The sequence below is a fragment of the Sphaerodactylus townsendi genome, linkage group LG06 (genome assembly GCF_021028975.2).
Source record: "Sphaerodactylus townsendi isolate TG3544 linkage group LG06, MPM_Stown_v2.3, whole genome shotgun sequence".
NCBI lineage: Eukaryota > Metazoa > Chordata > Lepidosauria > Squamata > Sphaerodactylidae > Sphaerodactylus > Sphaerodactylus townsendi.
The window spans coordinates 28,951,671-28,966,760 of NC_059430.1; the positions used below are offsets into that span (position 1 = coordinate 28,951,671).

The window sequence follows — 15,090 nt, forward strand, 5'->3', positions numbered from 1 at the left end:
CTGCTTTCACTTCCCCCAAAGTAAAAAAGACAGGACCACGTTTTTATCTTTTGGTGGGACAGAGTACAGTAGGACTCACAAGTCACACTAATTTCTGCTTACCCCTCCCCAGTTGAGAGTGCGGGCAAGGTCATTCCCAGTGCCAAGTGGAAGCACAGCAACAGGAGGCTGGGGATTCAACTGCAACTCATCCAGGATAGAAAGAATCCAGCCCACCTAAACAAAGATGGCACATAGAGAAACAATCAGGCCCACCTAAACAAAGATGGCACATAGAGAAACAATCAGATAGTCCTTCCGGACAGAAGAAACTGCTGAACATGGTAACTCTATACAAAGTTACTCCAGTCAAAACCAATTGAAATCAGTGGGCTTAAACTGAAGTAACTGCACAGAATGTCCCTGTAAAAGATCCTGCCCATGACCAAGGTTGAACATTTTATTGCAGTTTGTAGAAAGCTCTGATGATGTGTGGACCATGTTCTCTCAAGCTGCAGCACCCGATAGCCCAAGAGTCCTAGAACTGGCCAAAACTGCCACCATTACTGGAAAGGATTCATAGAACCTAACTCACTGATTCCATGAAACTCAAAAATACAGCAGTAGAAATAACTACAAAAACTGAATGCTAAAAAAAAGTGCATTAATATATGTGCTTTACAAAGAACATAAGAACTAGCCTGCTGGGTCAGACCAGAGTTCATCTAGTCCAGCTCTCTGCTACTCGCAGTGGCCCACCAGGTGCCTTTGGGAGTTCACATACAGGAGGTGAAAGCAATGGCCTTCTGCTGCTGCTGCTGCTGCTGCTGAGCACCTGGTCTGCTAAGGCATTTGCAATCTGAGATCAAGGAGGATCAAGATTGGTAGCCATAGATCGACTTCTCCTCCATACTCTCATTTGTTTGTTTTCCTTGTCTAAAAACATAAGAGAGAGTGGGCACACAACTAAGCCCTGGAGAAAACATTCTGTTCTTGTCTTTCCCACTGTACTTTCCCAAGCTTATTGTTATCTAGTACTCAGGCTAAGATGGCATCATCCTGCCCTACTGGCTGTGCAATATAGCCCTGGATAGAGAAAATCTAGAGAAGACAGCTCTTCTTGATCCCCAAAATAAAATAAAAAAATTAACACCAAGCAGGAAAATCTCCCGCTTGTGTGTTTCCTTTCAACAACGCAAAGTTGTAGCTAGTCTCATTGAATATTCACCAAATTCATCTGAGCAAGATTTTCATTTCAAGTTGTAATGGCTTTTGAAACGAGACGTTAATTTGTTTCACATTTAACCTCCACAAAGACAACAGTCATGTGTTGCTCATATTAATGAGAATGTGCTGCCCCCATTAGCTGAACATGTGAAAAATAACAAGGAAGGAGGAGGAAACAAGACACCAGAACCCCAGAGACTTTTCTATTTAGGAAATTTAATTCTGCAGAAAAAGCTGTAAGAAGAATGTGAAAGTCAAAAAAAAGAGGGCATCCGCTCAGCGTTCTAAAAGGCTGGTGTCCCAGGTGTACCTACAACCTCAGTACTGCACACTTTACTGCACACCATGACCCGCTTGAAACATGCATGCAAAAATTTTAATAACAGGTTCCAATGGTGGTGGGATTCAAAACAGTGGTGCCACCGCACACATGCACCTCCAGTCCCTATTGGTCTCGGCACTCAGAAAAAATTAGTAACCACTTCTAGAGAAGTGGTGAGAACTGGTTGCATCTCACCTCTACATGCATGGATAATATCGACTGAGTGTCTCATGATGAATGCTTGGTGTTCAATGACTATCACAGATCTAACTCTACAGACAAATTAGTATATTGTATTGACTTCATACTTCATGCAACATCTTATACTTAACTACAAAGATAATGAAATAACCGCCAAATGCTTTCTATGCTGGAAAGTTAACTGTTCTCTTTAAGCAAGGAGACATAATGGCCATTTGCTATTCTATGTGTGCAGTCATTACACGATGAACATTTCTAAGACATACCCAGAGAACACTGCTTTCTTGAACACAGTCACACGACTTTGGCAATTCTACTGGAAGACTTCATGCATGCACACAAAAAGGACTTACCGTTCCATCCCCTCCACAGGCCAGGATTCGCAAATTTGGCATTTTTCGATACAATTCAAGCCTATAGAAAAACAAGTATTAAAAACGTTTATGTGACAATACAAATAGAATGTTTCAAAGAAACAACACCAAATAGATTTCTCATAATGCGGATGGAATGGCCAGTTTCATCAAGATATACAAAAGAATGCTAACTATACCAAGACTACTTCTAATAAGGTCTGCATCAATTACTGCACATGTTGAATATGTATCCAAAGGTGTATCAATATGCAGTATGAATACAAAGAACAAATGAAAACAAAATACATCTTGCCAGCCATGTTACAAAAAGTAAACCATGCAGACAAGCTTCCTGGTTACGTCTGTTTTATGGAACCAGTGCAGATCATTGGTCTCGCCTGCTTTTTGGTGGGATCACTATCTCACTGTATGTGACAGAAAAAAGGCTAAATACTTATAGAAAACACCATATATCAATTTGTATAAATAATTATTCCATATATACACAATAAATACTACTTAATAAAAATGCTCATTAAATATAAGGAGCTTATCTGAATGACGGACTTTTTGTAACATTTGTGGCAGAACATATTTTGTGTTATTTGCTCTTCGTATTCACACTGCACGTTGATATACCTTTGGAGATATATTAAAGGTGTGCTGCACTTTCTGCACTAGTTGAAGCAGATCTTATTGAAAGTAGCTTTGGTATAGTTAGCATTCTTTTGTATGTTATGGTTGTCCAGTCAATACTGTACCATTTTGCTTGTTTTTTACCTTCATTGTCCAATTTCATCTTGATACCATGAAAAATAAGCCATGGTTGGCCCTTGTAGTAGCCAACTTTAGATAGCTGTAGGGGTCACTTATTGTCAGAAGCAAAAGATGGAGAGGATTTCCCTTAGTTCATTGTGGAGGCACTAGGTTTTGCTTCTGAAATTTCACAGGGTAAAGAACAGCTACATGAATTAACATAGAGACAAGTTCCTCATTCTTGGGATTATTTGGGAAGTTTGTTTCACACACAACTGATCCCTCCATGAGTAGTTAAGTCTCTGCATTAAAACCAAGTCTATAAAAATCCCCAGCTCCTTAATTAGGGAACACACAGATAAAAACACAACTGAACCATCAAATGCAAGACCCCAAAAGAAATGTAACATGTGAGATTCTCTCCATATAAATAATATTTGAGAACACAGGAGTGAAACTGTAGACAAAAGGGGATATCAGATCACAATTAAAATGAGGCAAGTGTTCCAAACAGAATTGATTTGAAGATAAAATTCAGCTCACAACCCAACAGTTTACCATCCCAGTTCCAAAAAGGCAGGGAAAGGTGTGCCAAGCTGGGAAGAAACCACACATGAGGGAGGGTGACCCTTGAGGCCAGATGAGACCAAGATTAAGTACAGAAAGAGACAGGTATAATACTAGAGCAGCAGTGGCGTAGGAGGTTAAGAGCTTGTGTATCTGATCTGGAGGAACCGGGTTTGATTCCCAGCTCTGCCGCCTGAGCTATGGAGGCTTATCTGGGGAATTCAGATTAGCCTGTGCACTCCCATACACGCCAGCTGGGTGACCTTGGGCTAGTCACAGCTTCTCGGAGCTCTCTCAGCCCCACCCACTTCACAGGGTGTTTGTTGTAAGGGGGGAAGGGCACGGAGATTGTAAGCCCCTTTGAGTCTCCTGCAGGAGAGAAAGGGGGGGATACAAATCCAAACTCTTCTAGACTAAACACACATAGTAAGGAAGCCTAGATGTGAGGGAAGGAAGGGAATGAAGTAAGCTGCGTCAGGGTTCATTAGTCAAGAGGGCTCAGTGTGACAGTCCAGGCAGGAGCCTAATAAACTAAACTCCATCACTCAGTATGGATGGAGAAAGGGCATCATTTTTCCTCAGGATACCAGAATTAAAATATGAAAGCTTTATACCCCTGAAGATAAACAGAGACAGTAAAAAAAACTTATTATTGCTTCAATAAATAATTCCAGATGGGTAGCCAAGTTACCCTGTAACAGTAATGCAAAGCAAAAAGTCCAGTGGCACCATAAATCTAACAAAATTTATTCCATCATCAGCTTTCATGAATCTTAGCACATACGCACATAGATGTGTACTTCATGCGTCTGAAGAAGTGAAATCTGACTCATAGAAGGTGATACTGGAATAAATTTTGTTAGTTTTTAAGGTGCAGCTGGACTCTAATTTTATATTGTACATAGGCCAATTATGCTGTGTGATGAGGGCAAATGTGTGTCACCGTAAGATTTCTTGTATGGACTTATTTTTTCAAGCTTTCACCTTCTATTCTACCCATGTCAAGACCAGTTCTAACACAAATTTAATTTTGCTTTGCTGCCAGAGCAGAATAGATTTGCCAGTGGGCACAGCTTTGCCCTGGACCTCTTTCTTTCACCCACACGACTGATCTCAATTGGAACAAACTGCACCAGGCTAAAAGGACCTTATTGGCTCAGGGTCGTCAGAAGCAAATTAGCAAGAAGGATTTTTCTCCATCTCAGAACTTAGAGTAGTTATTGGATACGGCTGGGGAAACATTTATCTTTGAAATAACAAATGATAGATTCCGACTGAGCTATTCCACCAAAAAAAAAGAGTCTCTGCGGCCTTATGAAACTTGAAATGGTGTCTATCAGCAATCATCTTGCCTTATTATGTTGATGCTATTTGTCACTTTCTTTCACACATGCTAAAATTAAAAACAGTGAAATAGTCCACAATGGTATCTGATAACACACATAAAAAAGAGATCGAGTTGACAATCCAAGAGCACCCTCTAGCGGAAGTGAAAAAAATCCTTTGAATTTGCAAAGATGCAGAAAGCCCTAAAACAGAACCATGACGCTGGGGTAATTTCCTCTCTTCAAAACCCTTTGATTCATAATTCATTTGTACTGAATTTGTTCAGCATGTTCCAAAATGAAACATCTGTTTTTCTGTTTTTGTTTTTGTTTTCTGTGTGGCATTAGTAGTTAGTGTGGCTCGTGGTAAACATATTCTCATTTGGCAGTTAAAACTGAGAGGCTCAGAGCTCTCCTCTCTTGAAGCTCAGTTGAAATCTGACTTTCCAGACCCAGGCACAGAGTGGAGATCTAGAGATGAATGTCAAACAGATAGACTCTGAGTTTATGGGCCAGTTACTTCTCGTGGTCTCCTAACAGGTGTCTTTATGAGGTGTGCTTCATGCATCTATACAGTGGCCTGCTTCAGTTTGGGATACTCTTGGAGATTTGATGAGGAAGGCAGAGTTTGGGGAAGGAACTCAGAGATATGTTATGCCACAAAGCCTGCCTGCCCCCTGAAGCTGCCATTTCATCTTCATTAGTGATAACTTTGCAACAAATCCCATATTTGCCAGTCTGTCATGGCTGAGGAACAGGTGAGGTTGCCAACTGGTAGGTCTAGAACCGTAAGCCTATAAACAGACTCTGTGTTGTTGATCAGCAGCATTTATTGATAAGCTCAGAGCACAAAAGCTTGGCAAAGCCTGTTCTGCCGAATCTGGACTTTGCCATCCCCTTTATCCCCGTCATCTGTCCCCCCTCCCATTTTCCCAAGAGGTATTGTAAGACAGAATCTGCGGAGCAGAGGCACCCTAAGGTCAGCGACAGACAGTGATAGAGAGCCACCTGGCTTCCTGCCCCCACAAGACAACAGAAACACTCCCGTATCTCATGGGACGAGGGTGTCAGGGGGAAGCCTCATTATCTACAGAGCATGTGAAGCCATAAAGTAAAGATCAAGGAAAGAATGCCCCAAATGGCAGTGGTAACATAAAGCAGGCTGGTTACATATATCTTGTAGCAGCATTGATATATAGTTGCAAGCAGTTACATTAAGTTAGGAATGCATTTCAATCACCTAGATAGCATCCCTCTGACACCAACTTTCAGATGCAGCCCGGTGATCTCCAGGAATTACAACTGATCTCCAGACAACAGAAGGACTTTCTAGTGGCAGCCCCATAATTACACAAACTCCCTCTGCCAGGAGGTCTGCATGTCCCCTCACTTTTAATATTAAGAAGGCAACAGAGATCAGTCCCTCTGGAGAAAATGGCTGGTTTGGAAGAAAGACTGCATCGCATTATACCCTACTGACATCACTCCTTCCCCTGGAATTACAGCACATCTCCAGACTACAGAGATCACTTCCCTTGAAGAAAATGTATTCCCCCTGCAGGAAAGCTGCCACCACTTTCACTTTCACCATGGCATCACATTTTCCAAAAGGGAAAGATTGGAAGGCAAACAGTCCTAGAGAAGACCCACACACCTGGACACGCCCCCCCCCCATTACTCCCCCTGCCCAAGAGAAAGAAGAATAACATGGGCCTCTGACAAGGGCACTGCCAGAGACTGCCACTCACTGTGCCTTACCCTGGATGGAAGAGCAGGATATCACAAGGCTGGTTTTGATACCCCTCCACCTGTGGTGACTTAGGTGAATGCCTAGGGTGATTTAATGAACAGGCTGGTCCTGATTTTATCTGAAACTAGTAAACTGCACAACTTGAAAGTGCCATTCTGAGAATAATTCCAGTGGGCTTAGACGGGTATAACTCCTCTGGCATTAAACTGTCGGAAGGCAGTCATGGATTTCCCAATATTATGGGCAGCTTGCCTCCCCTCTCACCCCCAAGTGTGGTCATGTTTGATATTTTATATATAATTAAACTTTGTAGTTTTAAAGGCTAATATTGATTGTGTGTGTAAATTCCTGTTTACATAGAACTAAAAGAGCAATTATTGAAACCAAAAGAACTCTTCCTGTTAAATGTGTAGCAAATCCAGTAAAAAAAAAAGTACACGTTTCTAGACACTAATGCTACTCTTTCTAAAATTATTTCAGGGCTTAATAACTCCCGGATGGGACCCTGTATTGCATTGCTGGCAAAACCTGGCAGCAGCCACAGATTTATTTTGAAAATTCAATTTTCTGACACAAAGTTACAAGCTGAAGCCATATGAAGTAATCAATACTGATAAAATCCTTTATATAAATCTAACATGATAATAAAATAACATGAGCCCCGTCACATCAAATGAAGCAAATTTTTGCTTCGTTTATAGGTTGGTGGTTATGTTTTCCCAGTTCTCTGGTTTAAAAACCCCTTTAATCTCTGTAAAATACAAAATACCTTTTCTCACTGATGGCAACAGACTTGCTGTGCAATCCAAAGGGTGGGAGAGGGCTGAAGCCGCTTTGGAAATGGCAAAAGTGGCACGGATGCCAGCACTGTGATACCATGGCATGGAGGGGGGGGGTGTTCTCAATGCACTTTCAGCCTGGAAATGCCCCCTCCCAGCAGCACAGACTTATCTCACAAAAAAGGGGGTGTAAATCATTTCTCGCTATGAGCTTTCCCAGTGGAGAAAGGAGTTTCTCTTTCTCTCCCAGTGCCCATTCTACCAGTTGCTCTTTGGAGGCCACATGGCAGTGCGGTCCCTGGAAATTACTCTACTGCCCCTCTCCCCAGTTTTTGGATTGGGCTGTTAGAGTATAACTTTGCTTAGGATGGCTCTGCTATGTCAGATGCAAACGACCTGGGCCATGTGTCATGAGCTATTTTCAAGTGGATTTGGAGAATCCTGGATCAGCCCAAGAATCACTACAGAATCCCAAATCAGCCTAAAATGCCATTTGTTGTTTTGTTTTTTGCTGGATTATATATTGTACTTTTTTGCTGTTGTGATCCATTTTTGGTCCCTTTGGGGTGAAAAGCAGGAAGACATTGGAAAGACGCTGTCAAGTTGCAGCCAACGTATTTATTTGTTTGTTTGTTTGTTTGTTTGGTCATTTGTTTGTTTATTTATTTATTTATTTATTTATTTATTTATTTATTATTTCAATTTCTATACCGCCCCATCCCCAAGGGGCTCCGGGGATTGTGGCCCCATAGGGTCTTTGAGGCAGGAGACATTCAGAAGAGGTCTGCTATAGGCCACCTCCGTGAACCTCGGTGGTCTCCCATCCAAATAAAAACCTGGGCTGACCATGCTTTGTTTCCAAGATCTGGCAGTTTTGAGCTAGCTTGGGCTATCAACATCAGGGCAAAAAGAAGGATGCATCTGGATTAATATTTTTATTTTGTATTTATTTTAATACTTGAAAAACAGGATACAAAGTTTAAAATAAATAAAAATAAAATAAATGTTATTCCCATGCTTATTTAAATCCAGTTGAAATCAATGGGATCTACTTCTAAGTAAACATGAAGAAGAGGGATGTAGACAGATATATAACTTTAGATTTCTTTTCGTATGTTGGCACTGCCAGCCTTTTTATTTGGTTGATCTCAGAACTGGCATTCCCAGTTTGGGGTTTTTTTTATTACACTTGTATATGCCATTTTTATGCAACAGATGTGAAAACAAAGGTATAATTTAACAGTGATAATCCTGGTAAATTTTGTTAATACAGTCCAGAAATGAATGCAATTTCAACTTGAGTGATGTCGACTCATGTTAGAACCTTACATTTTGCAGCTGAGATAGTGTGTTTCTGAAATTTGATAACACTTCTTAGGTCAGATCAGTTTGTCTACTTTTTTAGCAATTTTTTAGCCATGTGTTAATTAAAATACTTCTGTTGCTCCACCATGTTAACTTAGCAGCAAAAATGAAATTAAATTGAAGCTTGGCATTTCTAGCATAAATCTTTCATCATCTGTTCGGCTTCAACAACATACAACAGTTGTATCAAAAGGAAGATCCACAAAATCTTCCAACAATAATTCACCACAATTTACCAAATGGTATAGAAGTCCTAAGATTCTCCACTTAGCCAACAATTAGCTATGAAGGTCTCACATATGGGCTACAATTTTTGTAGGGCATAATTCCAGTGAGGTTAAAATTATTGCCTCAAAAGAAAACACAATCTTGATCATTTCATGACCACTTTGAAAGAATGCCTCTCCATTTCTTTAGCAACTGATACATTTGTGTCCTTTTTGCATTTCTTAATGTACCTTACCTGCAGTTCACCCAAAAAATTTGAAGCCAATAATCTACAGCTAACATTTTTATTTTCCCATTTGAAAATCTTTTTTCAAATGAAATATCTGAACTTAAACTCCCATGAACAGTAACACTACATCATAATTTCTAACTGGTAAAGACAGGAGAAAATGTTGTTGAGTAACCCAGATGTTGCAGTCTTGGGCCTGTTGCTTTCCTACAGGGCATTGACTGTGAGGAGTTGTAGACAGTATCATTCAGTTTATTTCCACAACTAACACTGCCCTGCCTAGCCCTGGAGCAGCAGTGGCCCAGTGGTTAAGAGCAGGTGCATTCTAATCTGAAGGAACCGGGTTTGATTCCCCACTCCGCCGCTTGAGCTGTGGAGGCTTATCTGGGGAATTCAGATTAGTCTGTACACTCCCACACACGCCAGCTGGCTGACCTTGGGCTAGTCACAGCTTTTTGGAGCTCTCTCAGCCCCACCTACCTCACAGGGTGTTTGTTGTGAGTGGGGAAGGGCAAGGAGATTGTAAGCCCTTTGAGTCTCCTACAGGAGAGAAAGGGGGGATATAAATCCAAACTCTTCTTCTACTACTACTACTTTGATTAGCAGCAGGAATTCAAGATCTCAGGCAAAAAAACTTTTCAAGGAGTATCAAAAAGCATAGGAAGAGTTAGATTCAACTGACACATCTGATGACTCCAAGGAATAGTTGCTCATTTAAACACAAATGGATTAGGTAATATCTCCACTCCAGAATTGCCTTCAGTTTAAAATGTCTGCTTGATTATGAGGTACAGCAGAAGTCATAGTGAAGATCAAAATCACGAACACCTTATAAATTCTGTGATAAAGACTGCTTCAAATATTATGTTTCCTTCATATTTAAGGACCAGTAAACACTCAGTCAGCTAAATATTTCTGAACTTACGCATCTCTTGGTCCTTCCTGAGAGAGGTCAAAAACCTGGCGTGGATTCAAGTACCACATGAACATCTGGAGAACCTTAGTACCCTGTAAAAGAAGGAGGAAAATATCACTTAGATCTTACATGTTTCTTTGTTTCGGAATGAAGACAGAAGTTAAAGTGAATGAGCTTTATTACTGATTTACTCTCAAGGCAAGTGGTGTTGTAGAATTTCCAGGGTGTGTGGCCATGGCATACTGGAAAATGCTAAATCTTTCAACATAGTCCAAGACAAAGGTCTCCTTTTCCTAAATCAATTAGTAAAGACCCATTTGTTCACTACTCACTCTCTGAATCTTCATTAATATATTCCATTTTCCATGCTCACCTGATTTCCTCCACTTTTGGGATTCACAAATACAAGCAAGGGTTTCATGAGTGGAGAAGAAATGGGTTTTATCACAAATGGTCGGCCTTTGTTTTCCTGAAGAAAGGAAAAAATGATACAAGAAATTTCATCTTCAAACAAATCTACAAAATCAGCAACCACAAATAACCCAACCATTCTTGTTTTAAGATGTCCAAGGGATCCTGTGATCATTGCTACAAATGCTTGGTTTGCCCAAAAGTTTTTTAAGAAAAAAAACCTGCAGAAAATTCAGTAGCTCATTTCAGTGTTAATGTAAACATTCAGCAACAGGTCTTCCACAAAGCTCTGTGAATCTGCGTGTATGTGTTTGTGGGGAGTGACAAAGGAATGTCATGCCCCCAGTGAGAGCAGGGGATCCCAAGGTCCCATTGCCCACTACCAGTCCAAATGGCATCAGGGATTTAAAAAAAATGGCAGGCAGTTCTAGAAATTGCCAAAAACTGTTTGAACATCCTGAAACTCCTAGAGCTTCCTGCTGTCACTTCTCAGTTTTCTCTGGAAGTGATGTCATCACATCAGCAACACCGACACTCCACCAGCTTACTTTAATCCGGTGGACAGCCGCTGCCTCAGCTGTGCGGAAATGGCCAAAGTGTAACATGACTCCTACTTCAAGGGCAGAAGTAACAATGCACCCAGTTCTCATTACCTAATTACTAATTAAGGCAACATCTTTCAAACTGTCCATGAGAGAGGTACAAACAGTTGCCAAGGGAGAGGCTGCAATATCAATGAATAATGTGTGCAACTGGATCTGGGTAGATGGATACACCAGAAAGAGATTGTGTTGGCAAGGACATGGGGGTGGCCATTGACAATGGTATAATATCACTTCCAGGGAAACCCTAGAAATAGGCTCATGTCTCTTTAGGGATTACCATAATTCCTAGAGAGGACTCACATCACTTCTAGGTTTTCCCTGGAAATTATGTCATACCATCAGTTTGATGTCCATTTTTATTTCTTTTTTTCTCCTGCCATTGATCAGAGCCCCCGGAAAGAAAAAGGAGCTAGGAGCAGGGAATCCTCAAGCCCCGTGGGGGAGCCTATGCTGCAGGGTTGTTTTTTCCTAGTGCTGAAAATGGCTTCTGCATTCTTTTCAAGTGAGGCAATAGCTCTGCAGCCCATAGATGGATAAGACTGTTTGTGAGAGCCTGCATGGTGTAGGGGTGAGAGAGTCAGACTGAAGCCCCTTCTGCACATGCAGAATAATGTACTTTCAATCCACTTTCAATGCACTCTGCAGCTGGCTTTAACTGTGCAGAATAGCAAAATCCGCTTGCAAACCATTGTGAAAAGTGGACTGAAAGTGCATTATTCTGCATGTGCTGAAAGGGTTTGAGTCTGAAAGGCCCAGATTCAAATCCTCATTCTTCCATAAAAGCTCACCGGCTTGCCTTGGGCCCATTTCTCAGCCTAACTTACTTCACTGGCTGGCTGTTGTGAGGTATGTAAGGAGGAGAGAAAAACCAAGGAAAAGAGAAGAATGATGTAATCCACTTTGGGTCCACATTGAGGACAAAAGGAGATAACAGATAAATAAAGCATAACCAATAGGAAGGAAATAAATACTCTTTACAGGGGTTGAGCAGCCTAGGGGGACCAGCCCAGGCTGGAAACCCATTAGCATGATATAATCGACTTGAGACACCTTCTTTCATAAACTCGCGAGATTAGATGTATGTGATATGACAATGGAGTTATTACATTTGTTCCAGGCTCAGAGAAATTGTACCAGTACACACAATGGGACCAGGCCTCTGCTCTTCCCATGAGGAGGATAGTGTCATATGGCAGCACAGATAGATTGTGTAATCTGTGTAATTCAGTAGACTGAGTGAACAGTTTTGTTCATGTGGTTTGTTTACTATATTTCTATAGCCTATTCCCACACTGCACAAAGCCATTTACAATGAACCAAGTTAATTACAAACATTAATTATAGCTCCCTTCTTTTCCTATTAGTCCCATTTGCTGAGTGTTGGCATTTGATTTTGTTAAACCAGCAGAAGGATAGCAGATGGGGTCTGTCAGTAGCACCTCCCTTAAACTTCCAAAATTTATCCAGACAAGGGAAGATTTGTTGAACTTTTTGCAAAGTTAGACACGCACGCGCACGCACACACGCACACACACACAAACACAATTCAGCTCTATTTTCAGTCACTCGTCAAAACTGTTTTGCTTCCCAACTTCCCCTAAGTTAATCAAATGAAAGCATTCTTTCTCCACTTTGTTGACTTGTCAATAGAAAGAAGTCCTGAACCATTTGTCACCTTCTGTCTTATTCTGCAACATACAATAGTTAAATATAAATCTTTGCTTCTTAGTGAATCTTGGGGAATTCTGTGGAGGCTCCCAAGCACTCTTTCCCTTCAGCAATCCCACAAAAAATTTTGCATAATGAAAAAGTGGAATACATTTGTGACTATAACGCACAAAGGCCCACAGGAAAACCCTAACCACTTGATTTTCTTGACTTCGTGAATCACTTCAGACCAGAATTTAGAAGCTCATGCATTAAAAACCTTACCTCGTTGCCTCTCTTGCTTGCTTTCCTTTTAAAAGATGTCCTTTTCTTCCTCCTGGTTGAATTTTTCAATGAATTCTGTGGTATATAAAAAAGGGGGGGAGGGAGAACAATGAAAAATGTTATGAAAAGAGCAACCTCATTAGGGAGGTCATCCCTTGAGGCAACACCTCTCTGACAGTACCTTGGGAGAATGAGACATCAGCCGGCACACATGCGCAAATTTGAAAAGACATGCGTCGCATGCTTTACACTTTTACACCACCAGCTATGGAGAAAGCCACACACTGAGACTGGACTGGTACTTTCAGAACTGGAGACTTTCCAACGCTGTGAGGGAGGAGGAAACCAGATGCTCCCATAGACTCACATAACAGCACATTTTGTACCTGCCAACCCTCCCAATTCGGGTAGGAGACACCCGTTATCCTTCCGGGGCTCCAGTCTCCTGCCCAATCAGGTTCGTCTCCTGATGTGGAGACCACCTATGTAAAAAGGTGAAGGAGAACAAGATAAAGCAAGCTATACCTTCTGGGACTTTTCAAAAGTCCAAGATGTAGAGATGCCAATGACATGACCTCAAAACCACGCGTGTCCTCATCACATATTATCATATAGATGTTCTAGGCTGTTTTACACATTACATTTTTCAAGTGAACACCTAAAAATGTAACATGTGGATGCAATTAAAGTGCTTGTGAACAGACTGTCAAATACATCTACTCATTAGAGCACCAGATGTCGATGCCGCTCAGGACGGCACTGAATGATACATTGAAAGTCAATCATCAGATGTGCCATCTCTTTAAATTGCTACTGCTACAGTACATGCAAAAACCTGTAGATAGACCACACTATTAGATCATGAGGGATGATTTCTGTCTGCATGCCATTTCCCCAGTGTAAATTTCCATGTCAAACTTGTCGCAGTGGGGGAGATGAACCTGAGGTGGGGTGGGGATTTAGCATCCTGCCCCCTAGTGGTGTAATCCTAATCCTCAAACAGAAGTCAAAAGGGGTGGATCATCCTCTGACCATTTTCTGCTAAATTTCTCTTCAACAGCAAAAGACATCCTTCCATGACAAATGCCTTTTTCTGATGGAAAAAGACATCCTCTAATGGATAAAAGTCTTTCTTGATTGAAGGCAGACTTTGTGGAAGGGAGTGATAGGACTGGATCCAGCTAGCTTTTTCACTGAATCTCACCCAATTCCCCTCTGTTCTACAGCCTCCACACTGCGTGGCTTTTGTACGTGAAAGTCCCAAGTTCCATTGCAAAAACTTTCCATTTTCATCAACTAAAAAGCTGGTTGAATCCAACCCAGGAGATCCAAACCAAATGGACAGATTTGTGGTTGGATTGTCAGGCTCAATGGCTAGTTTGGCTCTCAACTATCAACGCAAGTTTTCTTGCTGCACAAAACGTCTTTAAAAGCTAGCTCTGTGGATGTGTTTGTATAAAGAACAAGTAGCAAAATTATTTGAAATGAACGAAGTCTTCAAAAAGCAGAGTTTGATATGCTGTTCATTAAAGCTAGCAGTTATCTCTCCTGACTAAATGCCAACATTGCTTAGAATGCCTTTTCTGCTGACAAAAGACATCACATTTATTATGTGACTTAGTAGCAACAGGCCAAACCAGGAAGGATGGATGAGAAGAAGTCATAGGGTTTTGGTTCCCCTAGGCAGTTTACGAAGTTTGCTCCCCCACCCAGTCACATTCAATAGAGAGAAAAATGAGAACAAACCTTTATGTATTTGGCATGCAAATGAACAATGTAAAAGTAAACAAAGAAATCCGTTTCCGTCTCCCTCGGTGCCCTTAAAAGCTTGGTGCCCTAAGCTCACCTGTACGGTCTGTCCAGACTTAGATGTGAACAGACGTAAGCTACAAGTGCCTCAACAACCATTGCAAACATTATCTTATGTTCAGACTTAATACTGTTGCTGCAGTACAACAGAAACATCATTGTGCCACAGGTGATAGATGACCCTAATGCAAAAATACTCAGAAATACTTTACAACTCGACTTCAGCATGAGGCAATGGTATAAGTAATATGTGCAATGTTCTTTTTTAAAAAAAATGCCCCAAATGGGCATTACTGTAGTCACAAAGTGTGATGGGCCATCCCCTGGAGAACA

At 41.2% G+C, this 15,090-nt stretch overlaps 1 protein-coding gene across 2 annotated transcripts in view; it reads right to left on the reverse strand.

Annotated features, from left to right (window-relative positions):
• DGKI (diacylglycerol kinase iota) overlaps nt 1–15,090 on the reverse strand; it is a 308,979-nt gene that overhangs the window by 125,744 nt on the left and 168,145 nt on the right. For both annotated transcript variants that reach the window (XM_048499948.1, XM_048499947.1), the window contains exons 9-13: nt 12,949–13,023; nt 10,374–10,469; nt 10,010–10,092; nt 2,083–2,143; nt 103–216 (exon numbers count right to left, since the gene is read on the reverse strand). In XM_048499948.1, coding sequence (XP_048355905.1) covers nt 103–216; nt 2,083–2,143; nt 10,010–10,092; nt 10,374–10,469; nt 12,949–13,023 — 429 coding nt within the window. The remainder of the gene's footprint in view (nt 1–102; nt 217–2,082; nt 2,144–10,009; nt 10,093–10,373; nt 10,470–12,948; nt 13,024–15,090) is intronic.